Here is a 25,916-nt window from a genome sequence, read left to right on the forward strand (position 1 = left end):
GCAATTGGTTCGTTTACCTCCGTGGCCGGGATCTGTGGTACAAAATCTGCTATCGGGTTGGCTATTTTCAATGTACGTCAGCATTTAGTCATCTCAAAACCACAACGATAAAAGAGCAAGTGCTCACGGAAATGGATCAAACGTTGTTCTTTGAGAAACTTCAGTTTACTTGAACATTTCCAAATAAATAAATACATCTACAAAATCTGAAATATTTAAGTTTCGGTCGCTTTGTATGTACTGCGCAGAAGCAACACCCATTAAAGAGGCCAAGCTAGACAGAATTGACGTATGATAACATGACGCAATGGGTCCTCTACTGCTTATTCGCCGGCGAGTTTAGTGGTGCATCGAATGGGCGGATGCAACTTACAGTCCGCTACGGTCTCAATGTTTAGGCGGATCGTTCTCCGGCATAACGTTAAGGAACGGACCCACGTCTCAGCGCCTCGCAACACGAACCGAGTGATTCATTCCAAAGTTGAGAGATGGCTTAGCTTAGTTAGCGCTTTCATTGAAATAAATATGTCCGTAATTCGGTTAAACTCCTGCCACTGTAGTTTAGGTTGACAATCTTGTTTATTACATTAAAACAATCCAGCCATGAAGTTGCTCCACAAAGACATTGAGAAAGATTATGCCGGGTGAGTGAAATGTTTCAGCTAATATTAGCAAGCTAAAAAGCATGCTATTGTAGCTGACCAAACATGTGTCATCGTAGTGGTGATGGATACAGGAACATTTACGATCAGTGCTTTATTAGACAATGTACAGAATGAAGCATTATTAACATAATACTGTATTTCCTGATATAGCCAGAGAGCTTTGATGACTGTTCTGTCCCCATCTAATGGGTAAACAATAAGAATCAAACAGTTTTTGTAATTTTTTTTTACATTCTGCATAAACATTCTATCAAACATTTGGATCAGTCGATGTCTAAAGAACATTTGATCTTGTGTAATCAAACATAAAAGCCAATCAGAAAGCTAGTTTGATGTGTGTTAACACTTCTTCAGTCAGGTAACTCTGATGCCAGAGGAGGCAGAGGATATGTGGCACACCTACAACCTGCTCCAAGTGGGGGACAGCTTGAGAGCCTCAACCATCCGGTAACCTTTGACCTGTGTCGCATAAAGATGAGATGTGCAACTCTGAACATTAAACTATCTCATGACCATTAAACAGACCACTTAGAAGTTGGTTTTAGTTCAGATGAGTTTGTTTCTTCTCTTTTCTGCCTGCTAATCAGTCAGGGTTGTATTTTGATTTGATCCCTTTCACAGTCTGTATGCATGTTAAATTGAACATTACACTAACAACTAAAGCTATTTTCCCTTGTTGCCACAGAAAAGTACAGACAGAATCCACGACAGGAAGTGTGGGCAGCTCCAGAGTCCGGACAACTCTGACTTTATGTGTGGAGACCATTGACTTTGACTCCCAGGCATGCCAGCTGAGAGTGAAAGGCACCAACATCGAGGAGAACCAGTATGTCAAGGTGGGAAATTGGACCGTAACCCTATAGTAGTCACACTCCGGTGTGTTTTTGTTTTGCTGTATTTGACACCGTTACTAGGGCTTGTTTGGGTTTGAAAACACTTGTCATATTGTGTTTTTCAGATGGGGGCTTACCACACTATTGAATTGGAGCTCAATAGGAAGTTCACTCTGGCTAAAAAATGCTGGGACAGCATTGTGCTGGACAGAATTGGTAATTGGCTGCTGGCTTTTATGCCACAGTTTTAAAATGAGATCATTTGCTGTTGAGAAAGGATGCCATTACAGCTGTTTAGGTTAGTTCCTAAAAATCATGCACAGTATTTTAGTGCTCAGCCTGTATGTTATGGACGATTAAATGTCGTTCACATAAAATTTAAGCTGTAAAATCAATGTGTTTACCAGTTTCAGTGAACTGTAGCAGCCATCCTGAATCAGGTTGACCCCAAGCACAAACCAGGTTGTAGATGTGCTATAAAATATACGTTTTTAGAGTCTTATTGAAATCCATCCAGTGGTTTATTAGATATCTTGCTGACAAATGCAAACAAAAACACAAGTACCCGCCTTTTGGCTTTCAGCAGTGAGTTGTGATAGACCTGCAGTAAAACATTTGTAATGATGTTTGACCCATTTTTATTATTTTCTACCCTTTAGACCAAGCATGTGATCCGGCTCAGAAAGCAGATGTGGCAGCTGTGGTCATGCAGGAAGGTCTGGCTAACGTGGTTCTGGTGACCCCCGCCATGACTCTGCTTCGGGCAAAAGTGGAGGTCACGATTCCTCGGAAGAGAAAAGGCAGCTGCAGTCAGCACGAGAAGGTCAGTCGTCTGGGATGTGTTCTGGTGTGTGCTTTGTTTATGTCTGGATAAACCTGCTTGATTTATTTGAAGAGCAAGTCACTCCAAATCAACATTTTTTTTGCTGATAAACTATATAAATGAGTGTCTTATTGTGCTGTAGACAAATGTAGTCAATAATTTGGCATTTTAGTGCATCTTAGTTAAATTTTAACTATTCTGCCTAAAACTGTCAGCGGTGCACTGTCGTCAGGCAAAAACTCAGCACTGCATTTGAATAGAAATCTGCCATCGCTATTGGCTAAGAGGTACACAATGATGTTAGATGGTACATTATGATGTCACAATGTCGTGAGTGTGTGTATTTGTTAGCGGCTCCACCCTCTCGGTCTGCTAGGCAACAGGAAGTGGGAGTTCAGTAAGAATCTGGCCGTGGGTGACTTGCTCTTTAAGAGTGGTTGCCTTCAGATGGTCATGTAACGATTATTCACGGGTGCATTCAGATAAATCATTTAAAAGGTAAGTGTTGTGCTTGTTTTTTTTACCAGGCATTGGAGAGGTTCTATGAGGCCGTGATGCAGGCCATTCTTCGCCACATTAACTTTGATGGTAGGTCCAACAGACCTACACTTCCACATGTAACAACACAGCATGTTCCTGTTTTCATCACATGTTCCACTCTGAGTTTCACCCGCAGGCTGAATGTAAAAACGGTCTTCTACCCCATCACCTGATTTAGCTGCTGATAGAAATAGACGGAAAAACGCTCAGATTAGAAAAGTCATTCAGATCTACGTCACACTGGAACTTAACATTCATGGGCTCATCCATCTTGACTCACGATCAGGAAGGCTGTTGCTGGTTTAACAGCCAGGAAACGGCAGAGAACTTATCTGCCTCGTAGAAGCTAACCGTTAGCATGAGCAACTCCACCACACAGCAGAACTACTTCAGGCTTGTATTATATGGGGAGATAAAACGTCAACATTGCAAAGTAAACAGTCAGAGGTAGAGTTGTTTTGCTGTTAGCCAATCAGAGGTGAGATGTCCGAATATCAGGAAATAAAACTCCAAATCCTGTCATGATCGTCTCCTCTCTCCTCTGACTCACTTCTACTTCCTGAAATAGGAATGTCAGAGCTTCTTCCTCACAGAGACCGACTCACAAGTCATTCATTCATACCAGAGACCACAGCAAATGTATTGAAAAAGTGAGTGAACTTGGTCTGTAGACTGAATCAAAGCAACTGTGTTAATCTCTGTTTTGGACTTCTGTCAGTGGTGAAGTGTATCCTCGTGGCCAGTCCAGGCTTTGTGAAGGACCAGTTTTCTGCCTACCTCTTTAAAGAGGCGGTGCGACAGGACATCAAGATCCTCCTGGAAAATCGACCCAAATTCATGCTGGTCCACTCATCATCAGGCCATAAGTATTCACTCAAAGGTAGGAGCTGCTGCGCACTGAGAAAAACAGCCAAGCTGAAGATAAAACAAAACACTTTTTTTTGTGCAGAGATCCTTTGTGACCCCTCTGTGACAAGTAGGCTTTCTGATACTAAGGTGAGTATACATCTTCTGGTTGTCCAGTTTTATTAATCATCCAAACTATCTGCAGGCCATCGTGTGCATGTTTGGGCTCAGAACCTAAACATGTGGTATTTGTGTGTAACTCTCAGGCAGCTGGAGAGGTGAAAGCTCTGGATGACTTCTACAAGATGCTTCAACATGAACCAGACAGAGCCTTTTATGGGTAAGAGGTGATGGATCCGAACTTCCAGCTGTGTCCAGAGGGGTTCTTCTCATTCACTCTGGTCTTTGTGTCTTTTCCCTCCTCACAGAATCGCTCATGTAGAAAAAGCCGCTGATGCCCTCGCCATCGACACGCTGCTCATCAGTGATAAGCTGTTCAGGTGCGCACAGAGAGATCTCCCAAGAGCATTACAGCTGTTTTTATGTTAAGTTTAAGCTCTTTAAAGTTTTACGTGTGTGTTTGTGTGTGTGTGTTTTCAGACACCAGGACGTCCCCACTAGGAGTCGTTATGTTCGGTTGGTCGACAGCGTCAAAGACAATGGAGGAACTGTCAGGTAGCTTAAAAAATACTGTTTTTATTTCCTACAACTGACACACACACACACACACACACACACACACACACACACACACACACACACACACACACACACACACACACACACACACACACACACACACCCTGCTGGTCTGTAAAATTGTGAAAATTCTGTTTTCAGGGTTTTTCAACCATTCTTAATGCTTTATTCTAATAGTTCTGTTATTTATACACGCCGTTCATTTTTCTCATGCAGGATATTCTCAAGCCTTCACGTGTCTGGTGAACGTAAGCAACAAACTCATTTCACACAAACGAAACTTTCTCATGGTTAACACGGTTAAGAGCACATCTTTCCCTGCTGGTGGATACAGTCGCTGTTTTTAAGCTAACTGTGAGGCTCATTCCAGCTCTAGTAGTGATTTATGCATGGGCTGCATGGTGGCGCAGTGGTTAGCACGAAGGCCGAAGGTTCAAAACTCGGCTGCAGCCTTTCTGCGTGGAGTTGCGTGTTCTCCCCATGCGTGCGTGGGTTTCCTCCACAGATCATAACATGCCCTATAGGTTATCAATTGTAAGTCGCTTTGGATAAAAGCGTCTGCTAAACACATAAACATAAACACATAAACATTTATGTTATTTGGATAAAAAAGCTAGATGCATCAGCAGGAAGATCAGCTGTTAAAACCAGCAGGGGGAGTGTTTATGTTTGAATATTTGAGTGTTTCCTGCGTTGTTATTGTTGATCCCAGTGAAGAAAACACACTAAAAGTGTTGTTTATAGAATTCTTGTCTAAATCCTTGTACAGTCCAGTTTAAATCCTTTGAAACCACTGTGTTGATTATTCAACTATGACTATTTTTTGTTGTTGGTTGCTTTATTTTTTTGTAGCTTCTTGCAAATTTTACTAAGTTAATTTTCCACAAAAGACCCGTTAGAGGTCAAAACTCTTATCCAAAAGGATCAGGCAGGTGTTTTAAAGCGTGTTTCTGTATAAAAGTTGTAAATAATCAAGGGGAAAGTTTCACATCTGCAGTAATAATTAATTGTTCTCAGCACTGAGGTCACCGCCACACTTAAACCTAAGCCCCACCCGTGGAGAAACAGCCTGCAGGTGAATGATGCTGACCTTTCTCCTCAGAGCTGACTCAGCTGAGTGGAGTGGCCGCCATCCTGCGGTTCCCCATCGCTGATCTGTCGGAGCCCGAGGACGACAGCAGCTCCGCCGAAGACTGACTGTGTGCTGCTGAGCGTATACGTCCTGCCTCTCCAACAACCACACCTCAAACAAACGTACAAGCCTTCCTCCACCGACTGCAGTGGCACACAGTTGGGCGTGTTTTGGAGTGTTTTGATGCATTTTGGTTTGACTTTGAGAAGGCTGAACTGGGTGCCAAAACAAATCAACTTTGTAGCAACAAGACAAATTCCTCACTATCCAGCTGTGTATACATGACTTTCTCCTCTTGCAAATAAACATCAGCCGCACGGCGTCCCACTCGTCGCTTTGGCTCTGTCTCCTGAACGGTTTGAATGTATTAAAAACAAACAAACAAAATGTAGAAAATATATACTTTATTACATGCTGTTCTTTCATTTTAAGTCTGAAAACTTAGTAGGTTTGGGTCACATGACCTCAAAAACTACTGCATATCAACAAACTAAATCAAGTATGCTCAGGATTTTTCTTTTATTAAAGCAATATGTGAGTTCCACAGTTATAGAGCTGTTGGTTCCTCTTCTTCTCTGGCAAATATTTAAATGATAAATCTTTGTGACAGTTAGAGCAACTAAGACTAAAGTGCATTTTAAAGGGCTCGGGTCAGTACAGGACACTGGAAGGTCTTAATCCAGGTTAAATCCTCCACGGTGCCCCAGTGCAGGTAGATGATGGAGCAGATAACCATAACATGCATTATCTGGTGGCTGTTGCCCCAGTTGTCAAACTGACCTGGGCAGAAGCGCTCTGGGATCTGGATGATGTTGACCAGTCCTCCCAGTACAGCGAAAGCATCCATGGTGACGAACAGACGCATGGAGTTGGGACTGCCAACACCGGCTCCGTAAGCCCGGAACAAGAAGAGGCTGAAGCGGAACAAAGCCTGCCAGATGAAGGATCGCAGACGCAAGATGTTGGTGTGGGCCGTGGTGGCGCAGTAGATGCCGTAGGCTGACAGGACGATGTAGACCAGCAGGGCGGTCCGTTGCACAGTCGGGTGGCAAAGCAGGGTGATGTAAATGATGGGCAGTGCTCCTGGATAACAACAAAAGGAGGAATTATTGGGTTTTTTTAGAGTAAAGGTGGAGGCTGTACTGAAACCTTTAATGAATTCACAAAGAGACACAGATATTTGCCCTACAGATATTTAACTTAGATTATCAAAATAAACTTTATAGATTGAGATATAGATTTCTGGCCTTGAAGTAATGCAGGTGAAAATGTGTCTTCTGATTGGCTCGTTGAAGCCCAGGATGCTTAGGAACATCTTTTTTCCAGTAAATCCTTCATTCAGTTTAAGACTATTGACAGACAAGAAACTGTAAAGGTCCACGTTTTCTTGTTTGAAAGATGCCCACTCATACCTTTGCAGTGGTCTGGAGTAGGAATGAATGCCTTTGAAGTCGTGCTCGGGGGCAAAAACAACCTCTGATGCTTCCTTAGGAAACTTTGTACTACTTGTCATTAACTGAACTCCGTTGGAATGTTTACTTTGTGAAGTGCCTTGAGATGACTCTTGATGTAATTTTGATATAAATGAACAGATTTGAATTTAATTGTTTAATCCTGGAGAATAACAGCAACATGACTCTACCAGCTTATTCCATTAGCTCTGCAATGTTGATGTTTTATCTTGACAAATAACACAACTAGCAGAAACTAACTTAGCATTAGCAACTTCACCACACAGTAGAACTCCTCCAGGCTTGTGTTATTTGTGAAAATAAAACATCAACATTGCCAAGTAAACAGTCTATGATCGATTGCGTTGCTTTTGTCCAATCTGAGGCGAGATGTCCAAATATCAGGAAATAAGACTCCAAACCATCTGAAGCTCAGTTGTTATGTGGCTCACTTCTAGTTCCTGGAAACCAAAACTTAAAAGGCATTTATTTCTACTAGAGACCACTGCAAATGTATTGATAAAACAAGTGCTCAACACCTTTAAACACTGATAATTTTTCAAAAATGATGAGTAAAAATGGTTTCTCAGTGATGGAGCAGACTAGAGCAAGCAAATATTGTTTGGAAATGACACTCTAGCAAGAACAATTGTCTGAACCTTTTTAACAAAAGACTGGTTTAGTCTATAAAGCCCCAACTGCTGAGTGTAGGAATTCAACCAGAAGAGAACATCAGAGCTTGTAGTGACTGTGTTTCAGTAGCATTACCCAGAGTGTTAACTAGACAGACCCCAACCATGTCCAGGGAGAGCAGGGTGTTGTAGACGTGTTGTCCTCCCACGTGGTTCATAAACAGATGGTAGAGCACCGAGCCGACGGTGGGGCAGAGGCAGGCTAGGTAGTGGACCATGCATATCCATGTGTTGTCCACCTCCATCCATGGGATGCTGTAAGGCAGCATCACCAAGAAGAGGAGGAAAGGGATACCTGATGAGACAGAAGAGAGGAAAACAAATTTTAATCTGAAATAAAGTGGCAGAATACAGAGCCTTTATCACTTTGAGTTCTACAAGATGTGCTGAAATAATATATTAGTGTACCTGGGTGGGTTTTGTAGCCCAAGTTTATAAAATTGCTAATAAATAATAGGAAATATGAATTTAAATTAGATTTAAACCCTTTCCAATTTTCTGGAAGAGGCTTTCGTAAGTCAGGCACATGTATGTCTCCCCTCACCACTTCATCTTATTCTTCGTGCAACACAAGAGACACTGTGTTGCTGAATTAGCTGACTGCAAACACAGCGGGTTCTGATGTTTATTGGTTTAAAGAGGAATCAATCACTTGTCTCATCACAATGCCATAATTAAAAAATCTCACCAATAACTGCAAGTTTTGCATCTTAAAGGCGAGCTTCTTATTGCTGTACTGGCTTGAGTTTGTCACTCCCAGCTCTAGAAACACACAGCAGAACTTAATTAAAACTAGGGATGCACCAATACCGATCCCAGTGTCGGTATCGGTAAAAGTTAACCGATACCAATACAGTTGCTTGAAAATGGCTTCACTGTAACTTGTCATTTCTGTGCACCTAATATTTTAGTTTTGTGATGATTTTTATTCATATATTTTACTTTTTATCTATCTCACAGTCTTTTTCTGTTGAAAGCAGAGAAGAAAATAAAATCTGTATTCCAAATCATTGCATTTTTTTGTGTGGTAGAAGTATCGGTGTCGGCGAGTACTCAGATCCAAGTATCAGTATCGTATCGGTTTGGAGAAAAAGGGGTTTCGTTGCATCCCTATTTAAAACGTCCAATAAAATAGTGGCAATGGCACCAAAAGCATGAGTCTACCTTCAGCTGCTTCCTGATTCTTTAACTGTGACCTATTAGTTTTTTTCTCTTATTTTCTTGTTATTACAACGTTTATTTAAAGTGACAATGTGTATTTTCCTTGGTGATAGGAGCAGTCCATACCTAAATCATTACAAGCAAGCAGTATTTTTGTGTTCAAGACTTTACCAACGGAGGGCCGTTAGGGTAAAAAAATCCCTGGGAGTGCAACCTCCAGCAAAACGACAAGCACATCAGATTTCTTTCATCACTGACAACGAGTGAAGAGGTAAATGTGTAAAACAAAACCAATAAAGGACGGGGTAAAGTTTTGCAAATGTTTGTTACAAATCAGTAAATACATTTATTCCTCACAGGCTCCCGTAGAAGGAAATATGGCGTCTACTATGATGTCGCGCAGAGAGACCCAGTCCCATGTATTTTAGACCCGATTTTTATGCCTATGATACAAAATCAATACTATTTTTGAACAACTGGGCATAATTTAATTCATTTACAACGTGATTCTGATGGATATTTAAAGTCATAATATGGTAGTTTTTTTTACATGCTTCTGGTTTGTGTGAAAGCAAACTTTGAAGCAAGTGAGCGGTAGTCTAACGCTATTGGTTAGTTCTGTTCAGCGCTCAGTTTCCTATTGCACGGAGCTCTGTGGGGCAGGGGGCGTGCATAGCAAAAAAAAACATTATATAACATACATTATATCACAGTACATGATAAGATAATCACTTTTACGGATTTCTGACAAATCATACATCATTTCTGAAAGTGGAAAACTCCAGAAAGCTGCTTTATAACAAGTGGCTGCATAATATTTGGTAAATGATAAATGGCCTGTATTATAGCACCTTCTACAGTCCTAGAATCTCCCCAAGGTGCTTTACAACCCAACCAGTCTTTCACTCATGTACACACATTCACGCACTGGTGGTGATGAGCTACAGCTGCACTGGAGGCGAGACTGCCATACACAAGCGCCACTGGTCCCTCCGACATCCACAAGCAGGCAAAGAAGATGAAGTGTCTTGCACAAAGACTCGACTGCAACAGTCTGAGCAGGGCACAAACCTGCAACCCTCCAGGGATGGGCTCTTAACTCCTCTGCCAGCAGCATATTTGCCCCCCCCCCCCCCCCCCCCCCCCCCGGCATCAGTGGAGACTGAGTCGTTGGTCAGCATATGTTTGTCAGCTGTCTAAAGTTGCTCAGAAAATTTCCCAGAAATGCTCTTCAAAATATCCGAACTCTGGCTTTAAGCTTACAGAAATATGAATCTGACATTGATTTTCTGTCAGTATTTCAGACAAAAAGAAATAGAAGGAAGTGTTTTTTACAGTGCCTTTGAAGATGTAAATCACTAGGCGCTTCACAAGACTGAGCAAAATTTGGTTAGATAAAATAAAACATTCAAACAGAAGGGGAAAAAAGGGTTGAATCACCACAAAAGCAGCCAAAAAAAAAAAGCAAAACACAGATGAAGAAAATCTGTGTAAAAGTAGCATTCACAACAAATTCACTGCTGCTAAATGAACAATTCACAACGGGCAAATAAAAAGCACAAATTGGAATGGGATGAAGCATCACTTACTATTTCTACCTCTATATAAACCACACACACACACACACGTGTTTAAAACAAATACCATCTAGGATAACTATATTATCATAACACCAGTCATTCTTATTCTTGTCTTTATTTGGTGCAAACCAGTCGTTTAATTGTTTTATTGAAATATGTGTATTTGTACTTGCGTATTTACCTGAAATATTTTACTATCTTCTTCCTTTCTCTAAGTGTATGTGCTCCTGTAACAAGTGAATTTCCCTACTGTAGGATTAATAAAGTCTATTCTATTCTATATCTATATTTTGTTTTATTCTTTCATCCGTTTTGTCCCATAAAATGACTCTTTTTAAGTTTGGTTCCATCATAATGATATTTCATATTTAAATCCTTAATTCCAGGGGTTAGGAGTTCCTGTATTGAATAAATAGTTGGTTTGAACCCAGGCTTCATCCGTCAGTCATGTCCTTGGACAAGACACTTCATCTATCATGTGTTAGTGGTGGTCAGAGGGGCCGACGGCACCAAATGGCAGCCTCGCCTCTGTCAGACCTCCCCAGGGCGGCTGTGGCTACAAGTAGCTTACCATCACTAGCAGTGTGTGAATGTGAGAGTGTGTGAAAGCGTCTTTGGGTGTCTAGAAAAGCGCTATATAATTTCAATGCATCATCATCATCCTCGTTGCCTGCTGGTGGTTGCCAGAGGGACTGGTGGCGCCTGTTTTTTGTAGGCAGACTTTTATCAGGCTGGTTTTTATTGACTCTACATGAATAACACTGTCCTAAATTCTAATAAGCCTTTAAACTTTAAAATGTGTTATTTTAAGAACAACCTGTTCTTGGATATAATAGATCAATAGATCAATAGACAGATCCTTTTTTCACCTCACAGAGAAATTCCCAGTAGCAGTTTAAAGGATAGAGGGGTTCAATCCTCATAAAAAGTACATCCAGCTACTTGCTCCAGACCGACATTTCCTCTCGTTTAATATTTTACAACAAAGTCAGCGATAGTTGGTTTGATGAGCAGAGGAACCTGTAGGTCTGCAAAGCTGATTAATTCACTTCTTCTTAGTAAGCGTGTTACTGTTAATGAACTTATGTGACAGCCAAAAAGAAAATGGGACAAGGACAAAACACCCTCAGAGGGTTTAGACCTCAAGGTCATGCCTTCTATTCTCCATCTTTACTGGTTCAGCACAGTTAAACTCTTGACAACAATGTCCAAGTTCAATTTTAAGGACAAGCTGTGTTGTGTTTGCACCTGACTGTTCCGCTCAGATCGGTACCTACACTGTCTTGTATATATTAGCCAGTTCTCTAATTATTGCCTCTCTATATTATCTTATTGTGCTTATTTCTTATTTTTTTGTACCAAGTACTGCAGCAATTTCCCAACATTGTGATTTCTCACATATATGGCAATAAAACCCCTCTGATTAAGAAGTTTTACAGTTTAGATCAAAATGATACCGTTCTCTAAGAGCTTATATTTTGTCTCTGTCTAGGAATTTCTATCTTACAGCATTAGTCACCTTTAAAGACTTATTTAGTCATTGGATATTTCCAACTCTGGGATTCCCAGGGCAGATTACACCTAATACCCAAGATCCTCATTATGCTCTTGCCGAGGATGCTCCCAACCGGACAAAAGTGAAAGTAGTGGACACGTGGAGACCGGCTTTGCTTGGACATCATTAAAGCTCCATACCTAAGGTTTATTTTAAACACTCTAACCAGAAGACCAGGTGTTGAAGTGGATTCCCAAAGAAAAGCTGATTAATATCAACTTACCATGAGTGTAAATGTTCCCTAGCTCATTGTGCATGTAGAAAAGGCTCCTGAGGCACTCCTGGACGGTGGACACGGGCCGGTAACCTGTCAGGACGTACTTGTTGAACTGCAGGTATGGAGGGGCCTTTGCAAAGTCCACGAGCCGCGGCCCTTGGTAAAGCACCGTCATGGCTTCATGCATCCAGTGCCCTATTTAACATGTTCCCCTACATTTACATCCTGGTGAAGACCGGCAGGTTCTCTCAGCTGCAGTTATGACATGATTGTCGGAAAACCCTCGTCCCTGAAGCCCTTCATCGGACAGGCGTAATTCCACGCAACCTGTTGAGCTGTCCAAGTGGCATGGATTCAGAGGAGCCAATCAGCAGGCAGCTTTTATTCCTAATCTGGTGTAATCCTTGCAAATAGCCATGTGCAGTGCTGCTGACTCTCCTAGTCATTGTTAATGACTAGTTCACACTTCAACTTTATGTATTACAGGAGTATTTCCCTTTTGGTAAACTTGAAAAACTCATATCACTCATGCCCGTCTAAAGATGTGCTGCAGAAGGGATGATCAGATAAAAACAAGTAGGGGGGGGGGGGGGGTTCACATAAAAGATTAGAACAAGGTTGGGATTTCAGGGTTTTAATCAAATACTGTACAATAATGAACAAAGTCTGGTAGAAAGTTGCAAAAATCACTTCTATAAATTATTATTCATATTCTTGATGCAGTGATTAGAGGTAAATGTTCTGCTAGCTCAGCTAAAACAACAGCTTTGGTACAAATAATGAGGACCTGCAGCAGAAAAAAAAAATTCAAAAATAGAGGAAACCACAAGTGCAGAACAAGAAAAACAACTAAACAAGCAAAAGTAACAAAAAAACAGGTGAAAAACATGAAATACACAGAAAATTAGGGAAGCCAAACCAAAAATGTATTCATGTACATACTTACAAACACAGACCTAGTATACTATTAAAAAGAGAAAACACTTTAATGTACAATGAGGAAATAAAGATCAGGAAGTGATGAAACTGGTATAGTCAACAGTGTCAACCTACAGGGAGAAAAAACACACAAAAGGATATAAGCAATTAATCTAATTATAAACCTGAAAGAAACATCTGAGTCAGGTCATTCTCACCCTGATGATCACTATTCCCAAAGAAGCCATTCAAGTCGTATTTCTTTCCTCCTGAGGACAGAAAAAAAGTTTTTAAACGATTCTTATATCTGCACACAATTACAATTAATGCCAGTACACACTTAATGCGAGTACTGTTTGTTTGGAACATCTTACTCAGAAAATCACAAACCAGTTAAACATGCTAACCTGACAAACAGGATGCATAGTAAGACAGTGGTTTGATTCTGATGTCATTTAATTTTTATGGACCCAAAAAAGATAAAAGCTACAAAAAAAAAAAGATAAAAATTTGTCATAGAGCTGCTATGTGAAATTAGCTATTAGGAAAAGCTGGTGTTAATGCCGACCAAAGAAGTGAGCTAGACATTTACCGTAATTGAATATTTAACAATTATTTCAATGGGCTTGGTGTAACTATTCATCCATCCATCCATTTCCGGCCACTTATCCGGAGTCAGGTTGCGGGTGCAGCAGCCTACAAGCAGGGAGGCCCAGACTTCCCTCTCCTCAGCCACTTGAGCCAGCTCCTCCAGTTGAATCCTAAGCAACACCAACCACCTGTCGATTTTGCGCTCCATCTTTTCCTCACTTGTGAACAAGACCCTGAGATACTTAAACTCCTTCACTTAGGACAGGACCCCATCCCTCTGAAGGCATTCTACCCTTTTACGACTCAAGATCATGGTCTTGGATTTAGAGGAGCTGATTCTCATCCCAGCTGCTTCACACTTGGCTGCAAACCGCTCCAATGAGAGCCAGAGACAATGTTCTGATGAAACCCACAGAACCACATCATCTGCAAAAAGCAGAGACTCAATCCTTAGGCCACAAAAACGGATGCCCTCAACACCTTGGCTGCACCTAGAAATCCTGTCCATAAAAGTTATGAACAGAATCGGTGAAAAACAGCAGCCTTGGCGGAGTCCAACTCTCACTGGAAACAAGCTCGATTTACTGCCGGCAATGCGGACTAAGCTCTTACACCAGTCATACAAGGACCTAACAACCCAAATCAGAGGGCCTGGTATGCCATACTCTTGAAGTACACCCCACAGGGCCACTCGAGGATGCAGTCAAACGCCTTCTCCAAATCCACAAAACACATGTAGATTGGTTGTGCGAACCCTCCAGGACCCCCCTAAGGGTATAGAGCTGGACCAGTGTTCCAGTGAAAACCGCATTGCTCCTCCTGAATCCGAGGTTTAGCAATCCATCGGACCCCCCTCTCCAGAACCCCTGAATAGACTTTACCAGAGAGGCTCAGGAGTGTGATCCTCCTGTAGTTGGAACACACCCCTTCCAGAACTCTGAGATCAGCAGATCAATTACTCCTGTGCATCCCAAAGATAAATTACAAATCTCGTGAGGAGCGGGCCTCATTTGCTGCCCCCAAACTATGGAATGGACTTCCCCTACATGTATGACAGGCCCCGTCATTAGGTGGGTTCAAGTCAGTACTCAGAGCCAATTTTTACGGGCCTATTTTTATTTTATTTGTACGGGCGAGACGTGTGACATGGTCAAAATGGCGTTGGCGGTAACCTCTCATTTGGAAACAAAACCTTATAATTTGAGCCTTTGGACATTAAATGTCCAATATATATGTTGATGGTCTGAACAAGGTGGTCATTATGGACCATCCATGAAGAGCACAGAAGTCCAAAAAATAAAACTCAAATGCAGATCAGTGGGGCCATTCCTCCTCACTACACCTCTCCAGGTGTCACTGTTGTTGCCCACTTGAGCGTTGAAGTCCCCCAGCAGAACGAGGGAGTCACCAGAAGGAACGCTCTCCAGTACCTTCTCCAAGGACTTCAAAATGTATTTTTGTGCATGAGCACAGACAACAGCTTTGTAGCCTAAAGCTCTGTCAGGTGCTTATAAATTTATTCAAATAAAAAATTACTTTTAGTAAATTTTTCTTGATTAAATTTATGTTCTCAAACCACATGTGGGATTTTCTAGAATCTTGATGAACAATACTAATGGAAACTGTGTTGTCTCGCCTAGACACGGGTAACTGGTGCTCCCCTCTGGAGCTAACAATGGAGTTGGGCTACGTTAGCGAGCGCCTGGTGGCCGGGCTTTTACCCATGTAGCCCGGCTGGGTACAACCCAAAGAGGAGACATGAGTCCCCCTTCCCATGGGCTCACCGCTCATTGGAGTGGTCGGGTGGATTTAGAGATGGGTGGTAGCAAAAGGTGGGGACCTTGGCGGTCTGATCCTCAGCTGCAAAAGCTAGATGTTGGTTTGTGGAATGTCACCTCTCTGGTGGGGCAAGAGTCTGAGTTGGTTTGTGAGGTTAAGAGTTGACCCCACTTTGATGCACAGAGCGGGAGTTTGCATACTTGTTGCCCCCCATCTTGGCACCTGTATATGTTGGAGATTACCACAGTGAACGAGAGGGTAGCCTCCCTCTATCAATGTGTGGAGGGATGGGTCCAGACTGTTGTTTGTGCTTACACACCAAACTGCAGATCAGACTACCCACCCTTTTTTGGATCCTTGGAGGGGGAGCTGGAGAGAACTTCATCCGGGGACTCCCTCATTCTGCTGGGGGACTTCAATGCTCACATGGCCAATGTCAGTGAGGCCTGGAGAGGTTTGGTGGGGAGAAAAGGCCCCCTGATGTGAATCTGACCAGTGCTTTTTAAAAATTGATTCTGTTCATAACTTTTATGGACAGTATTTCTAGGTGTCTTAGATTGGTTTTTGGTGGCCTAAAGACCAGGGGTCTCATTTATCAAATATTGCGTAGAATCCTTACTAAAACCGTGCTTAAGCTCAGCAAAAAAAATGTCCTTACACCAAGTAGGTTTGTGATCTATCAAACATGGAGTACGCACAGCTGCACGCAATCTACACTTCATAAATCAGAAACTATCTAGAAAGTTTCTCAGCTGCATTTTAGTCACATCCCGCCCTCACCACGCCCACTTTCTGCCATAAATGGTCAATGCAAAGTGCCTTGTGGATCTCATGCATATATATAAGCCGGCTGTTGCAGCTCTCCGCCAATGACGATGGCGACCGTAGATCAAGGCAGATCAAGGAAGCGCAAAATCACAGAAGTAAAAATTGAGGTACCTGTGGGTGAGGTGGAGAAATGAAAGGAAGTGCTTTTGCAAAACAAATAAGAGAAAATCCACGGAGTGGCACAGCGTTGCTGAAGCCATCAATGTTGTGAATTCTTCAGAGAGATCAGTGGCGGATATAAAAAATAGTCCAATAGGGATTCAATCCCCAGACTCCCAGGTGAAGGTCATGCATGCTAACCAGTCACCCAAACAGAGATCTCCTTTGTCCAAGTAGCCAGGGCGCATGATCAATCGGGTCACAGTGGCAGGACACACACTGTCAAAGACGCATGACATTCTGTCTCAATCTGTCCCCCTGCTGATATTCTGCATTCCGTATTCTGCGCTTCAGGCTGTGTGTGTGTGTGTGTGTGTGTGTGTGTGTGCGTGCGCACGTGTGTGCGTGCGCATGTGTGTGTGTGTGAGTGTGCGCATGCATGTGAGTGTGTGTGTGCATGTGTGTGTGTGTGTGTGGGGGGGGGGGGTCTTGTTCTGTGTGAAAATGAAGCAGTACAAGTGATAATGTTGCAGGATTTCATAATTGTATCCTTCTCAGCAGCAGCACTGCAGGTGCTCTCCATGTCCAACATGTGTGTAAGCCAGGTCCTTAGTCAACTTAAAGTTGTGCACATTTTTCCGCTAAGTTTTCTTTCATGAATCCCAAAGTTTGCGTGGAAAGTTGCTTACGCAGTTTTCCGACCCCGTTTTGTACGTAAGCAAGCTTGATAAATGAGGCCCCAGATCTCTACTTTTTGCAGATGATGCGCTCATTTTGGCCTCATCAGACAATGATCTCCAGCTTTTGCTAAAATGGTTTACAGCAGAGTGTGAAGCAGCTGGGATAGGAATCTGCTCCTCTAAATCCAAGACCATGGTCTTGAATTGGAAATGGATAGATTGCCTCCTCCAGGTCAAGTGGAGGCAGGACCATGGTCTTGTTGATGAATAAAGGAAAGATGGAGAGGGTGGTCGACAGGAAGCTTGGTGTTGCATCTACAGTGATGTGGGTGTTGTGCTGGTCTGTAATGGTATAGAAAGAGCTGAGCCAGAAGGTGGAGCTCTTGATTTACCAGTTCATCTATGTTCCTACCCCATATGGTCATGAGCTTTGGGTAGTGACCGAAACAATGAGATTGCAGAATGAGTTTCTCCGTGGGCCATCTGGGCTCTCCCTTAGAGATGCAATGAAAAGTTCTGTCATCCGGGAGGAGCTTGGAGTAGATCCGCTGCTCCTCCACATTGCATGAAGCCAGTTCAGAAGGCTTGAGCATCTAGTTAGGATGTCTCCTGGATGCTTCCTTGGTGAGGTTTTCTAGGCACATCCAAGTTTGAGGAGGACTAAAGAAAGACTCAGGACATGCTGGAGGGACTGTTTCTGAGCTGGCGAGGGAATGACTTAGGATTCCCCCGGAGGAGCTGGCCCAAGTGGCTGGGGCGAGAGAAGTCTGGGTCTCTCTGCTTAGCCAGTTGCCCCGGTGACCCAACCCCAGATAAGCAGAGGAAAATAGATGGATATTTAGAGCATGGATCAATATGGGTGGTTTAATCTTCATCCAACTATCAAGTGATATAAAAATATATTACTCATTTCCCTCATTTAGGTCTCACCTTGTGGATGAAAGTGCAGCTTGAGATGCTGCTGAATGTGGACCTGCCGTGGCATCTCTGAATCATCAGGATGCTCAGACACCTGGATCTCATCCTGCGTCTCAGAGGTAGCTGCAGATTCGAGGAGGCTGCCGGTGTCCTCAGGATCAGTTAAGTCCTGCACACCATCGTCGATCAGCTCAGCAGGTGTGAAGGAATCACCACGGACAGAAGAGTAGACCGCGGTGGGGCTGGGAGTGGGAGCTGACCGAAATGCAACCACTGAAGAAGAAAAGAGGGACATCTGCTAAATCTATGAAAAACAAATCTTTGCACTTTTGAAGGAGACATAATATGACTTTTGTCCTAAATTTATAATAGTGCTATGGTCGATACAAAACACGTTTATGAAGTTCATTCCACAAAATGCCTCTTGCATTAAGTGATCTCAGCAGTTTTTTCAGTATCTTCCAGAATAAGCCATTTCAGGGCTCTGTCATTTTAAATAACAAACTGAAGCTGGCTATGCCCACCCACCCTGCTGCTCAGGCTGCTATAAGCTGAGAAACTCCAATATCCAAGATGGGCTCAAAGTAAAGCCGCTGTTTCTCCAGCATCTTCTTGCATGTGAAGGCTGATTTAATTCTAATTATCCCATTTGTGACATCACAAACAGGGACTTTTAAAATGGCCTGTTTTAAGGACATAATTCCTAAAACTGAACTCTGACAGAAAACCAATGGACAGGTTTTTTGGAGTGTTCGTAGAGTTAGTAGAAACCCATATGGGAGCACGATAGGATGCAAAAGGTGAATTCTATGTAATATGTTCCGTTTAAAGTTCTTCATTGAGTCGTTTTATTTTTACCATTTGGCTGCACTTGTCCATTTATGTAACCCATGTTTTCTGAAAGTAACAAATGAATATTTCATTAGAAAGTGCAGTAAAGCTGCAGCAGATAAATGTGCAGATTTCCACTCACCATATTTATTTCCAGCTGTTCTCTCACCTTCAGCTGCAAGCACTGAGATCGGCGCTTCTCCCTTTACTGTGGGTTAAGAAGGAAAACATAAATTCAGACAAATAAAGGGTTTTTTATTGAAAATGTGAAAGAACACAACAGCACCGTAAGCTTTTGCAGCTGAATCTGATCCAGGCAGTCGAGGCTCATAAATCACAGCAGCTGTACCTGTTCAAAACAAAAGAAAACATATTTATGTGCATGCTTCTATCCACACTGGGTCAAACATACATTCTCAATACCTTCAGTTGCAGACTCCAAAGGCTGTGACTGATAAGCTCCTTGTTTATCTGTTGTGGAATTAGGATGTGTTTTTTACAACTTTGTTTCAACACGTGATAAAGCAAAGAATGAGAAAATACTGCAGCTTCTGAAGGTGGAAATATATCATGGAATTTAGTTTCATGATTTTATTTTGAGAAAACAAGTAAGTTATCTTGTTATGTTCCGATGACAACGGATAGAGGCTAAAAACGTGTTATAAATGATCTCAGTGTAATTAATGTCTGTGATACTAAATGAAACCAGACATAATAGAAAGACGGCCTGATTTTGCTCAACAAATATTTTATCATTACAAAATACTTCCAGAGTAAATGAAGGTTTCATATCTAAAGGTGAAATACAAATGGCTACATGTTTAAATCACAATCTCAAGAAAACCACATCAAAATAATTTATGTGAGGTGTGGCTGTTTTCACCTTTCGTACCATATTTTCCAGATTGCGTTTTCCCACCAAAACCAAAAATCTGGGTCCCATAGGGAACCTGTGCTGCACCTTAACAAGAAATCCATATTAAATATTTCACATAGTACAGTTAAAAACACTTTTTACTTTTAGTGAATGTTACCAAAACATCCCTTTGATCCAGGTAGTTCTGAATGACAGTAAAGATAGACGACATACAACAAATAAATCATTCTTTTTAATTTCAACAATGCATAGATCTGTTTAATTATCAAGCTGTTACAATCAAGTGGTTTATTTACTTGTGAGCAATTAATGTAAGAGTTAAAGGTGCAAAATGGAAAAATTCTTCAGTGAAACAATCACAATATAATCAAATTTCTCAATCATGCTGAAAGGAAAGTAAAATTGAAACAAATTTCATTCCCAGCCAGCAGAGGAGTTGTCAGTTTTTCTCCTTTTGGAAAAAACAAAGGATGGATTTAGTGAGCCTACGAGGTTGCTGAGTTTGCACTGAGCCAACGCTGCAGCGTCGGCATTTGTAATTTGGCAATGGCAGGCAAAAAGCTCCAGAGTTGATAAAAGGACCGAAGCCAGTAAACAGGAGCGACCCAGAAGTTATTTATAATGCCCCTAAGAAAGCACAGCATTGCTAAATAAAAATAGTTTCTTCTTCTTCTTCTTCTTTTTGGTTCACTCTAAAATCGGGTGAAGCGGGCTAGAAGCTAATGAGCTAACAATGCTAACTGTGAATTAGAAACAAATAGTTTTTCACTTACCAACAATTCGACATCACAGTGAAAGGTGTGTGTGTGATGTGAATAATGAGTCAATCGTGGTGTTTTACTTCTATTAATGAGTTGTTCAGAACTATAACAGCGAGCAAACACGCTTCCTCTAATGCAGAAGACAAACTGTCATAAAAGTGGAATAAGTGCTCACTACCATATAACACCCAAGAATGCTAGCACTAGATGTTACAATGTATTTATCAGGGGTGCCGACTCAAAATTGATTAATAAACAATTATAAATAAATGCTTAAAAACAGCCACGAAGCATGGTAGGAACATTATGCATGCCGCCCAGACACTTTAGGGGGACGGACCAGCAGAAGAAACAAAACTGCAGTGGTAGAAGCTTTTTTATTAGCTTCAGCCACTGTGTGTGAGAATCACTCATCAGAAGGATTAAAGGAAATTTGTTTAAAACAAATAGAATACAACAGCAACATTACCAACATGCAACAGCACCTTACACGTTTCCATCCTGGGTCAGATAAAGAGAAGAAACCGATGGTTGTTCCTCCTAACCAGCCAACAATCGAGGAAGGATCAACAAAACTTTCCTGACACTCCAGCCTTTTCATAAAACAATGTCATTACTTTACTGCAAAGCTGAGGCAGCACTACGGAGCCTTTGGGTATAAGTGGTCAGTTTGTGGAGCGATCATGTGTTTTCACAAAGATTGTGTGATGGTGGAATAGAGTGTGTGAGGGCAGTCTCCGCACAGTCATGACCATCCTATTAGCTTGAACATAACTTGCATTTTATGCTGATTGAAGGAACGCTCCTTACGCTTTTTTCACAAGCTGCTCCAAAAGGTGTTTGTTCTTCCAAGGCCCACGTGACATGTTTGGCAACGTAAAGACCATCCCTGCATCGCTCCAGTTTGCCGACTCTCAGCTGATTCAGTTTAATAAAGCGAAACTGACGTGTTAACTTCATTTTTTGTTGTTCACTTATCTTGTAGATTAAATGCAAACCCATGTAGGGTGTTTGTTCAGTCCTACATGAACAATACAGTGGAGTGAAAGGTATTTGGTGACTAGAATTAATGCGTGCTGAATACACATAGTATCAGAAAGCTATGACATGAGAAAAAAAACTAAACGGTGACAAAATGCATCAAAAATAGCGATAACCGCAGTAATTATAATTGTTTAATAATGAAATCTAATGACCCTGAATAAAAATCAAATTGAATCGTGAGGTACCTAAAATTGCACACCCCTAGATTATCAACTTACTGTGTATGACTCATCTTCACTTGTCATCTAGAATCTTCTGGCACTGACCCGTAACTGGCAACAGCCATAAAACTCACAGAACGGTAGTGAGGTAGTAACTTTAAAAATGGGCTGCAGTACTAAGTTTGACCACAGGATGCCATTCTTACTTCATTTTCACATATTGCACCTTGAAGGCATTACAATTGTGTCATTCACAATGATGCATTTTTTAAACGATCACTTGATGAATATTAGTTCTGACCTTTCCCAAGTCATTCTTTTATTGCTAACCGATGACCAGTCATCAGACTTTCTACTGTTTCGGTTTTTAATCTTGTAAGACTTGTAGCCTACCATATTGTCCTGCAGGTTTAGTTTCAGGAGTCATTCCAGCTGGCTGAGCTTCATACGGATATGCTCCATAACCTGTACAGGAAGGTTAGGATTGAGAAGTCAGTGAAAAACTGGATCAAACATAAATAAACCTGACACCCACCATATTTTCCAGGTATATTTCCATTACTGCCGAGGCCAAGAAGTTGCCCTCCGTAGGACAACCCACCTGAGCTCAAATGGAGAGAGATTCATCACAAAGCCGGTTTCCCACTAAAAGTCTTTTTTAATTCCATATAAAGACTAAACTGTTCGTTTTCATCTTTATAACTGACCGTTTTTTTCATTCAGAGCATCTCCTCCCATACTGGCACCAAGACCCCCTGTAAGCATGTCAAAAATGATCTAAAATAAGGTTTGATTTACAACATTGAAGATGATTTTGCAGGGTATAATGTATGTTTTTGTGACAGCTGGGGGTGAACATGCTCTCACCAGCTGCAGGCACATACGGGTGAACTCCATAACCTGGAGAGATTTTGTTAAACACTGATATTTTGCATGCATCCAACACACAAAGTTATGCAACAGTAATGTACCATACTGTCCTCCACCATTCATGCCTACACTGATGGGTTGTCCGGCATACTGCAACCCACCGACACCTGCAGCAGCATAAAAGAGCGTAAAGTTGAACAAACCACAAAGGATACGAGGAGCTCGTATTATATCTAAAACTCACCGTATTTAATGTTTTCTGCACTCATCCCACCAAATGGTAGTCCTCCCATTACTGAAATATAATAAGAGTCTATTTATATTTAAAATGTTCATTCATTATACTTGACAGAATTTGACAAGTCACCCGTACCGCCATGTGGGCTTCCTGACTTGCCATTTGGATAAAGTCCAGCAGGATGAGGCTCAAATGGACTTGTTCCTACGTTAAAATCAAAGAAATGCCAACTTTTTTTGTTACCTTTATATTTTATTCAGTTAAACTCATCTATGACATTAGGCCATTTGAGTCTGTCAGTAAGACACTGTAAAAGCTCACTGCTCCTTCTCCTGGGAAATTTCTTTAGATAATAAAACAAACATGGCTTTACCGTCAAGTCCAGCTGGAACAACTGGGGCTCCATTGTATGGAAACTGTTTGGTGCCTTCTGTAAATTAACACCAACACAATTATTATTACTTAATTATACGTTTACATTCTGCATAAATATCTTTTTGTATGCAGCTCAGACCTGACTGCCCATCAGCAAGAGGAAGACTTTGACCAAGAGCTAAAAAAAGACAGAAATGTTTTTTTGCACTTCACAGAAAACTGAAACAGATCCATTAAAATTCTTACCTGCATAATCAGGTTGTCCACCCCTATTGAAGCCATTTACAGACCCTGCAAAATAAAATCATGACTACTTCAGCACTCTGAGATTAGAAAGGACAAACAACAACTTCCAGAAGCAACTTGAATACAGCAGCAATTAATTTTATTTAGATTGAATAAAAAAATATTAGAAAATGTGTGAAATACCTGATTTTGATTTGGCGCCTTTTCCCATGTTTCCTTAATGAAAATATAATTTTTGGGAGAATTATAAGGCAGGTAGATATAAATTTCAACTCATTTCAGTAAAGCACATTATTCCTAAATAAACTAAATGAAAATAAATATTTGATTTGAAACCCACCATTTAAATATCCATTTCCAGCTCCGAGATAAGCTCCAAATCCTGAGCACAAACACAGACGTTAACTAATGTTAAGCTTAGTTTTTATCCTGGAGAAAAATTGCTCCTTACCAGGTTGCATAAATTTTTCACCATAAGGATATCCAAGCCCTGTGTGGAAAAATCCACTCAGAAACAGGTAGCACATAGATTTCCATGAAAATTAGAGTTCTCCTCTCTGACAGAAAGTTTACCTGCTCCAAATCCATTGAAGAGTCCAGGGAATGTTTGGTAACCTTAAAACAAACAAATCATTTAGCGATAAATTCAATGGAAATGCTGAGTGTGTGTGTGTGTATTTATATTTACCTGGTTTATTTGCTTTAGCTCCACCTCCATTTAAGTGTGCTCCTGCATGGCCCCCATTGCCTAAAACATTTACAACGTAAAAATAACTCATCAAAGGTGTGGGCACTTGTTTTATGACCTAAAACAACAAAGACTATCAGTTTAAAGCTTTGTCCATTTCTGATAAAACACAAATTACTCTGTTACTTGACGCAGGAACGGATCTACTGGAGTGGCAACCACCATCCTAAATGAAAGCCTTGCTACCCCTGCTGCCACCCAAGCTGAAACATCGGAGGCAAATCAAACATTACAAACGTGAACGTTGCATGTCTGTTTTCATCTCATTACGATTTAAGCTGATAAAGGGACGACCCTAAGCATAAGAAATTCATGCATCACATTTTACTGACTTTCTATTATTCTTTTATAGAGAGTGTTATCACATTTTCCATCCCCTGTTGGTTTTATTCTGTCAGCCTGCAGTATAGAAGCCGTCTACAAAGCACCGTCAAGGTGTGCTCTCGGATCATTGGACTACCACTGCGAAGCTTAACTTCTCAATGTGACCAGCATACAGGAAGTTTAGCACAGAAAATCATTAAAGACCCATCACACCCTCTTCATACTGTTTTCGAGTGGCTGCCCTCCAAACGCCGACTTTGATGCCCATGCTGTAAAACACAGAGGAGGAGAAGTTCCTTTGTTCCCAGAGCTGTGCTTCTTCTTAATTCTCAGTGCAGATAGGGGGAGTGTGCATTACTTGTATGTGTGCGTGCATGTAGTTATATGTGTGTATGTGTGTGTGTGTGTGTGTGTGTGTGTGTGTGTGTGTGTGTGTGTGTGTGTGTGAGTGAGCCAACGTTTTAATCATTGTTGGTCATTCACATGTGAGTTTATGACATGATTGTGTATATAGGTTTTTATGGGTTTTACAAATGTGTAATTTGGATGTGTTTTTAGAATTTAGAGATTTTAGTGCCGGCTGCTTCACAATGCTGTCTCGAATTGCCCCTCGGGGACTAATAAAGTTGTCTTGAGTCTTGAGTCTTGAGTCACTATGTAAATGCTGAATTAACGGTGAAAACATGTTTCTGAATGAACAGCAAAATTAACGCTCTTAATCTATGGTTTACTTTAGTCGAAATGCTTGTTCTGCTTATAGTATTTTAGTCACAAAATTAGAATATTATGACAAAGTTGATTTATTTCAGTAATTCCATTCAAAAGGTGAAACTTGTATATTAGATTCAATTTAATGACGGTGCGGCACAAACTGCAGCCAGTCACAGCAGCTCTCGCTTTTTTGTTGCCCCTTTTTTTTCTCAACATTTATTCTAGACTTTTAGAAAAGTTTAATTCACAAAATCTATGGAGATTTAAATGTTTGTTTTGAATACATTTGCTGTTCTGATTATTAATTTACTCTAATTTTATATTATTGGTTTATACATTTATGACCGGAAAAGGGTGGCTTGCCAACTCCGGGTCGGGGGAGAGGTCCTACCTCAAGTGGAGGAGTTTAAGTATCTCGGGGTCTTGTTCACGAGTGAGGGTAGGAGGGATCAGGAGATCGACAGGCGGATTGGTTCAGCGTCTGCAGTGATGCGGACACTGAGCCGATCTGTCGTGGTGAAGAGGGAGCTGAGCCAGAAAGCTAGGCTCTCGATTTACCGGTCGATCTACGTCCCAATCCTCACCTATGGTCATGAGCTTTGGGTAATGACCGAAAGAACGAGATAACGGATACAAGCGGCCGAAAAGAGTTTCCTCCATAGGGTGGCCGGGCTCAGCCTTAGAGATAGGGTGAGGAGCTCGGACATTTGGGAGGGACTCAGA

At 41.5% G+C, this 25,916-nt stretch overlaps 3 protein-coding genes across 7 annotated transcripts in view; 1 reads left to right on the forward strand and 2 right to left on the reverse strand.

Moving 5' to 3' along the window:
* Nucleotides 1-373: 373 nt before the first annotated feature.
* On the forward strand, nucleotides 374-5,871 carry pelo (pelota mRNA surveillance and ribosome rescue factor). The gene is made up of 13 exons (XM_015963233.3): nucleotides 374-644; nucleotides 1,020-1,112; nucleotides 1,351-1,501; nucleotides 1,624-1,714; nucleotides 2,158-2,321; nucleotides 2,849-2,909; nucleotides 3,580-3,741; nucleotides 3,811-3,857; nucleotides 3,974-4,047; nucleotides 4,136-4,207; nucleotides 4,308-4,382; nucleotides 4,623-4,654; nucleotides 5,509-5,871. Exons 1-13 carry the CDS (start codon nucleotides 604-606, stop codon nucleotides 5,601-5,603), a joined length of 1,158 nt encoding a protein of 385 aa, XP_015818719.1. The 5' UTR covers nucleotides 374-603; the 3' UTR covers nucleotides 5,604-5,871.
* A 54-nt stretch (nucleotides 5,872-5,925) lies between these two features.
* Nucleotides 5,926-12,480, reverse strand: paqr4b (progestin and adipoQ receptor family member IVb). Its single transcript, XM_015963242.3, has 3 exons — nucleotides 12,201-12,480; nucleotides 7,758-7,976; nucleotides 5,926-6,621 (listed from the first exon to the last, which is right to left on the reverse strand). Exons 1-3 carry the CDS (start codon nucleotides 12,379-12,381, stop codon nucleotides 6,176-6,178), a joined length of 846 nt encoding a protein of 281 aa, XP_015818728.3. The 5' UTR covers nucleotides 12,382-12,480; the 3' UTR covers nucleotides 5,926-6,175.
* A 332-nt stretch (nucleotides 12,481-12,812) lies between these two features.
* cmn (calymmin) overlaps nucleotides 12,813-25,916 on the reverse strand; it is a 31,885-nt gene continuing 18,781 nt past the window's right edge. For 3 of the 5 annotated variants that reach the window (XM_054749706.2, XM_054749707.2, XM_054749705.2), the window contains exons 31-54: nucleotides 24,099-24,158; nucleotides 23,984-24,025; nucleotides 23,862-23,900; nucleotides 23,751-23,792; nucleotides 23,594-23,626; nucleotides 23,411-23,455; nucleotides 23,304-23,342; nucleotides 23,163-23,219; nucleotides 22,925-22,993; nucleotides 22,796-22,846; nucleotides 22,653-22,718; nucleotides 22,549-22,581; nucleotides 22,389-22,436; nucleotides 22,217-22,282; nucleotides 22,075-22,146; nucleotides 19,873-19,899; nucleotides 19,731-19,799; nucleotides 19,262-19,309; nucleotides 19,125-19,187; nucleotides 18,981-19,046; nucleotides 18,866-18,904; nucleotides 18,020-18,280; nucleotides 13,331-13,381; nucleotides 12,813-13,243 (exon numbers count right to left, since the gene is read on the reverse strand). In XM_054749706.2, the coding sequence (XP_054605681.2) occupies nucleotides 13,239-13,243; nucleotides 13,331-13,381; nucleotides 18,020-18,280; nucleotides 18,866-18,904; nucleotides 18,981-19,046; nucleotides 19,125-19,187; nucleotides 19,262-19,309; nucleotides 19,731-19,799; nucleotides 19,873-19,899; nucleotides 22,075-22,146; nucleotides 22,217-22,282; nucleotides 22,389-22,436; nucleotides 22,549-22,581; nucleotides 22,653-22,718; nucleotides 22,796-22,846; nucleotides 22,925-22,993; nucleotides 23,163-23,219; nucleotides 23,304-23,342; nucleotides 23,411-23,455; nucleotides 23,594-23,626; nucleotides 23,751-23,792; nucleotides 23,862-23,900; nucleotides 23,984-24,025; nucleotides 24,099-24,158 (1,391 nt within the window). In that variant the 3' untranslated portion in view covers nucleotides 12,813-13,238. The remainder of the gene's footprint in view (nucleotides 13,244-13,330; nucleotides 13,382-18,019; nucleotides 18,281-18,865; nucleotides 18,905-18,980; nucleotides 19,047-19,124; nucleotides 19,188-19,261; nucleotides 19,310-19,730; nucleotides 19,800-19,872; nucleotides 19,900-22,074; nucleotides 22,147-22,216; nucleotides 22,283-22,388; nucleotides 22,437-22,548; nucleotides 22,582-22,652; nucleotides 22,719-22,795; nucleotides 22,847-22,924; nucleotides 22,994-23,162; nucleotides 23,220-23,303; nucleotides 23,343-23,410; nucleotides 23,456-23,593; nucleotides 23,627-23,750; nucleotides 23,793-23,861; nucleotides 23,901-23,983; nucleotides 24,026-24,098; nucleotides 24,159-25,916) is intronic. The other 2 variants (XM_054749708.2, XM_015963243.3) reach the window with 2 other exon arrangements.

This window comes from Nothobranchius furzeri, chromosome 16, assembly GCF_043380555.1.
Source record: "Nothobranchius furzeri strain GRZ-AD chromosome 16, NfurGRZ-RIMD1, whole genome shotgun sequence".
Taxonomy (NCBI): Eukaryota; Metazoa; Chordata; class Actinopteri; order Cyprinodontiformes; family Nothobranchiidae; genus Nothobranchius; species Nothobranchius furzeri.